Source organism: Callithrix jacchus, chromosome 5, assembly GCF_049354715.1.
Source record: "Callithrix jacchus isolate 240 chromosome 5, calJac240_pri, whole genome shotgun sequence".
Lineage (NCBI taxonomy): Eukaryota > Metazoa > Chordata > Mammalia > Primates > Cebidae > Callithrix > Callithrix jacchus.
This window is the reverse complement of record NC_133506.1, coordinates 112,398,954-112,405,325: the sequence shown is the minus strand read 5'-3', so window position 1 is coordinate 112,405,325 and position 6,372 is coordinate 112,398,954. Positions and strand designations below refer to the sequence as shown.

The 6,372-nt window shown below is 44.0% G+C and overlaps 1 protein-coding gene across 1 annotated transcript; it reads left to right on the top strand.

Moving 5' to 3' along the window:
• The first annotated feature begins 2,873 nt into the window (after nucleotides 1–2,873).
• Nucleotides 2,874–6,096, top strand: KIF2B (kinesin family member 2B). Its single transcript, XM_008997352.5, is given in 2 exon segments — nucleotides 2,874–4,433; nucleotides 4,436–6,096. Coding segments are annotated over 2 exon segments (2,019 nt in total). The 5' UTR covers nucleotides 2,874–2,965; the 3' UTR covers nucleotides 4,987–6,096.
• The last annotated feature ends 276 nt before the right edge of the window (nucleotides 6,097–6,372 follow it).

The following is a 6,372-nucleotide window of genomic DNA, read 5'->3' as shown; positions in this document are numbered from 1 at the left end:
AGCATTACCTGGGAACTTGCTAAACATGCAAATTTTCAGCCTCACTTCAAACCTACTGAATCAGAAACTCTGGCACGGGCCCCAGTAACCTATGTTTTAATAAGCCCTGCAGGTGATTTTCACACTTAACATTGAGAACCACTGGACTAGAAATTAGAAATTTGAAAGAAAATGGTGTATTTGAAGGACTGCAATTTCTTCCACATGGTTCAACTTTAGATTAAGAATAGATAGTGGTAAAGCTTGAGGATGGGAAATCAGGCAAGACGATGATGGGCCTTGTGTCTTCATATGAAATTTACACCATATCATTAGGATGATGAGGACCTACTAAAATATCTATAAGCAGGGAATTCATTAAAAAACCTCTAGGGGCAGTGTGAGAAATAGACTAAGTTCCTGACTGGATGAGGTTGAGGTTGCAAAAACAAACAAAACACAAAAGAACTTCATACTGGTTGGAAGATTAAATGATATCATGGTTACAGAAAAGTTCTAGAGACTGGGAAAGAACTACCTAAGTTATTAGGCTGAAAGGAGGAAGAAGAAGGCAAAGTTCTGTGTCACGCTTTTAAAGATGAGTAAATGTTGAAGTTACTAAATGCAATTAAAAATAAGAGCTGGGGAGGCTGAGGCGGGTGGATCACAAGGTCAGGAGATTGAGACCATCCTGGCCAACACAGTGAAACCCCGTCTCTACTAAAAATCCAAAAAAAAAATTAGCTGGGCATGGTGGCGCGTGCCTGTAATCCCAGCTACTAAGGAGGTTAAGGCAGGAAAATTGCTTGAACTCAGGAGGCAGAGGTTGCAGTGAGCCGAGATCGCGCCATTGCACTCCAGTCTGGCACCTGGTGACGGAGCGAGACTCCGTCTCAAAAATAAATAAATAAATAAGAGCTGCATTTTCAGAAAGAAAATAATGGAATCATTTTTGGGTTTGTTAACTTTTTAGTTCCTGTGGGCAACTAAAACTTTAGGACTCATATTTCTAGTTAAGAACAATCTACCTAACCAGCTTTACAGAAAATTAAACTGTAGGAACAAATGTAATAGAAACTATTTAAAAGAAGAAAATAACTGAAATAAAGTCCTGAAATTGCTATGAAAACTTTTATGAACAAGTTAGAGAGAAAGAGAAAGTAAAAGGAAACTTTAGTCTTTGATTTTGGCATTATCCTCATGGATCTGCTCATCTATCATCTGTTCTAAAACATTATTAGCTGAGGTGTAAACACTATGTTTAGCCTGGAGAGTCTAGAGGTTTCATAATTTTGAGAGACATAGCTTTTTCAGAGGTAATGAATAATTTCAAAAACCAAACAAAACAAATGACTTGGTTGGGCTCAGTGACTCAAACCTATAATTCTAGCACTTTGGGAGGCTGAGAAGGGAGAACCCCTGGAGGTCAGGAGTTTGAGACCAGCCTCTGTGCAACATAGTGAGACCTCATCCCTAGCAAAAGGAAAGGACAGGAAAGGAAAGGGAAAGAGAACGGGAAAGGGAAGGGGAAAGGGAAAAGGAAAAGGAAAGGAAAGGAAAGGGAAAAGGAAAGGGGAAAGGAAGAAAGAGGAAGAAAGAGAAAGAGAAATAAAAAAAGAAAGTAGCAAGGCATCCTGGCACATGCCTATAATCCCAGCTACTCAGGAGGCTGAGACGGTAGGATGGCTTTAACTTAGGAGTTTGCGGGTACAGTGAGCTGCTATCAGGACACTATACTCCAACCTGAACGACAGAGTGCTCTAATGGCCTTCAAACTATCAAAGAACAACTGATTCAAAGCACAACTTTAAATGTTGATAATTTGGGCAAACAAAACATAATTTTTAGAAGACAATTGCCCAAAGCCCTTTCTCCCCTTCCTCCACTGGCATACAGCATACTCTTGAAATGAGCACTTCATACATATTACAATCTTGCCAAAATACATTTTTGCATCCAATGGTCTTAGCTGCCTTCCAGACCTGTTTAACAACTTCTAAAGGAAACACACACGTATTGCAGGGTGGGGAGGGGGTGTAAGATTAATTATCTCTTTCCACACAATGTCTCTTCTTTCTCTCCAAATTATGGATAATGAGGCCAGAAGTGTAATTACTGAAGGAGTTTGGAAAGGTAATTACTGAACTAATCTCAAAAAATGGTGGTGACTGCAGCACAGCAAAACTCACTTTATAGCTGTCAGAGCCACTTGGAACATGATAAACATGTTGTGTTTGCAAACCCAGATGCTGTACCAAAGGAAGTTTCCTATTAGCAAATGACCACAACAACCTGCTACATCCTACTCATTTTGATTTCATAATGAGAAAGCTGATTAAACTGGGATGACTTTAAGTTGTGACTCTTAAACAAGTTACACATTTCGAAGGTGGCAAAAAAACAAAGATGGCAGGTTTAAGGAGCCTTTCTGGGAGCCTGTTGAATATGGAAGCCTGAGATTTGCAAACAGCTCTACTTTTATCAGTTCCCACTGATCACTGGAGAATTAAAGTTTAAGGGAATGTCATAGCAATTCTCAAATTAAAGCACTGAGCTTTGAGACTGCCAGCCAAGGCCTCCTGGGAGACTGGATACTTCCAAAGCTTAGGCATACATGTACATGGGATGTATAAATTAAACTTCAACTCCATGATCCCCATTGCTTCTCTGTTCCCTGCACTTTCTCACCATGATTTGGAAAGCATGCCACATCCTCTTCCAACCCCTTCACCCTCACTGGCAGAGAATAATCTCTCCAACCTTTATGCTTCATAGTGCCTTTCACTCCTAACCCCTAGGCTTTGCAACCTCTTATCATCCTTTTGTGATGCTTGTGGCCCCAGCCTGGGCCCCTGACTGCTACGCTCACAAAGGCAGGCACAGACTGCAACAGTGCTCCGTGCTCCGGGGACTTCAGGCTGGCTTCGGTCCTGCAGCTCCAAGCCCAAGGGCCCTGGAGCACGCCCTGACACCTTAATCACTCACCATGGCCAGCCAGTTCTGCCGCCCTGTGTCCCCATGTCTCTCGCCCCAGAAACCCTTGAAGCCACATTTCGGAGACATCCAAGTGGGCATCTGCATGGTGATCCAGCGCAGAGACAAGCGGATGCACCTCGCTGTGGTCACGGAGATCAACAGAGAAAACTCTTGGGTCATGGTAGAGTGGGTGGAGAAAGCAGTCAAAAAAGGCAAGAAGATTGACCTGGAGACCATACTCCTGTTGAATCCAGCTCTGAACTCCGCTGAGCACCGCCTGCCACCCAGGCCCTTATCCTCCTTACCTCCGGCGCCCTCTTCGGCCATCGGGGACCAGATTTCCACCACGAAATGGGTTGCGATGATCCCCCAGAAAAACAAAACAGCCTTAGGAGACAGCCTGGACGTGAGGGTCCCCAGCTAACCTTGTCTGATGAAGAAGAAAAAGTCTCCCTGCCTCCAGGAAATTGAGAAACTGCAGGAGCAGCGGGAAAAGCGCAGGCGGCTACAGCAGGAGATCCGAGCTAGACGCGCCCTCGATGTCAATGCCGGAAACCCCAACTGTGAGATCATGCACATGATCGAAGAGTATCGCAGGCACCTGAACAGCAGCAAGATCTCAGTCCGGGAGCCCCGGCAAGAACATCGCATCCGTGTCTGCGTGAGAAAGCGGCCTCTCAACCAGCGAGAAACCACCATGAAGGACCTGGATATCATCACCATCCCCTCGGACAATGTGGTTATGGTGCATGAGTCCAAGCAAAAGGTGGATCTCACCCACTACCTGGAGAACCAGAACTTCTGCTTTGACCATGCCTTCGACGACACAGCCTCCAACGAGTTGGTGTACCAATTCACTGCCCAGCCACTGGTGGAGTCCATCTTCCACAAGGGCATGGCCACCTGCTTTGCCTATGGGCAGACGGGCAGTGGGAAGACATACACCATGGGTGGAGACTTTCCAGGAAGGGCCCAAGATTGTTCTAAGGGCATGCACGCTCTAGTGGCACAGGATGTCTTTCTCCTGCTTAGAAACTCCACTTATGAGGAGCTGGACCTCAAAGTCTATGGGACATTTTTTGAGATTTATGGGGGCAAGGTGTATGATTTGTTGAACTAGAAGAAGAAGTTGCAAGTCCTTGAGGATGGCAATCAGCAAATCCAAGTGGTCGGGCTCCAGGAGCAAGAGGTGTGTTGTGTGGAGGAAGTGCTGAACCTCGTGGAAATAGGGAATAGCTGTCGGACTTCCAGGCAAACGTCTGTCAATGCTCACTCATCCAGGAGCCATGCGGTGTTCCAGATCATCCTGAAGTCAAGAGGGAAACTACATGGCAAGTTTTCCCTTGTTGATTTAGCTGGGAAGAAAAGGGGAGCAGATACCTCCAAAGCCAGCCGGAAAACGCAGCTTGAAGGGGCGGAGATTAACAAGAGTCTCTTAGCCCTCAAAGAATGTATTCTGGCTTTGGGTCAGAACAAACCCCCACCCCATTCAGAGCCAGCAAACTCACACAGGTGCTCCGGGACTCCATTATAGGCCAGAACTCCTTCACTTGCATGATTGCGACTATCTCTCCAGGGATGACCTCTTGTGAAAACACCCTCAACACTTTAAGATATGCAAACAGAGTAAAAGAATTAAATGTAGAGGTAAGGCCCTACCATCATTGCCTCTATCCAGTTGGAGATGAAGCACCAACAATGTTAAAAAGACACATCAGAAATTCAGAAATATCTCTTCAGAGGGATGAATTTATTAAAATACCTTATATACAGAGTGAGGAGCAGAAAGAGATTGAAGAGGTTGAAACATTACCCACTCTATTAGGGAAGGATACCACAACTTCAAGGAATGGATCTAGCCAATGGTTGGAGAACATCCAGGAGACAACTGACAGAGTCAACCACGACGTTGATTTTTGCATTGCCCAGTCTTTGTCCATTTTGGAGCAGAAAATTGGCATTCTGACTGAGATCCAAAAGAAACTGAAATTAATACAAGCTGACCTCCACGTGAGGAACAAGATAGAGTGAAGCCAATGGCAAGAGAGCAGGTCCTAAATGCTGCGGTGCTGCAGTTTTCACCACTCGCAAACAGGAAAGTTGTCTAAATTATCTAAATATAAAGATCCTCCTGAGAAGCTAAAAACATCTTAAAATACATTGATTGGAAACATGTTGTTTCTTCTGTCTCTGTATTTCTGTAGTTTGTTTTCATTCTGCTCAACAGTAGTTTTTAGCAGGGAATGATTCCTCCCCAGCCCCTGCCAGGACATTTGGCAATGTCTGGAAACGTTTTTGATTGTCACAACTGGAGGTGATGAGAATACTAGCATACTGTGGGTCCAGGGCCAGAAATGCTGTTAAACATCCTAAAATGTACAGCAGCAGTCCCCAACCTTTTTGACGCCATGGACCAGTTTTGTGGAAGAGAGTTTTTCCATGGGTGAGGTTGGAGATGAAACTGCTCTACTTCAGATCATCAGGCATTAGTCTCATAAGGAGTGTGCAGCAACCTAGATCCCTCACATGCACAGTTGACAATAGAGTTTGTGCTCCTGTAAGAATCTAATGCCCCTGCTGATCTGACAGGAGGCAGAGCTCAGGCAGTAATTCTTGCTCACTGGCTGCTTACCTCCTGTTATGTAGCCCTGTTCTCAAAAGACCACAGTCCTACTGGTCTGCAGCCCAGGGATTGGAGGTCCTGGATATACAGGACAGCCTCTCACAACAGTAACTATTCTGTTGCAAACATCAATGGTATTGAGGTTGAGAAATCTTGCTGTAGAAGAAACCGGCTGTGATGAAAGCAGATACACTAAATTTCCAGCTGGGAAAGCAAAATACTGTGAGTTAAAGGAACTAGATTGGAGTAAATCGATTGGGGTACATAATGAGTAAATTTAATGATACCGCTCATGAATCTTTCTCTTGCATTGCTGTTTAGATTCAACTGGTTTCTAAGATCTAATCATACTGGGAGGCTGGATTTTCCTGAAACCATGTATGAGAGCCTAGAACTGAGAGGGGCTTTTTCAAAAAAATATTTGAGTTGAAATGGCAAAGTATTGTGCTTCTTGGGAGTGATTAAAGTGCATGTGTGTAGAGGTGTGTGTGTGTGTGTGTGTGCACACTTTGCATAAGTAGGGCTTTGTTGACTATGGTGTCTGTAATATTTTTCCTCACACGCACTTTACCATGTATTGTAGTTACATGCTTCACATAAAAAGCCACATTTTGTTAAATTGGAACAGGGAATAAATCAGCAAAACAGTAGAAAAGCTCCCACCTAAAGTGGAACACATCCTGTAAATATCTCAAAAGTAGTGTCAGAAACATTGATACCTTAGATGGGTTAGATAATTGGAACATTTTCCTGATTCAAGGATCACAAAGTCCATTATTTCTTTTTTTTTTTTT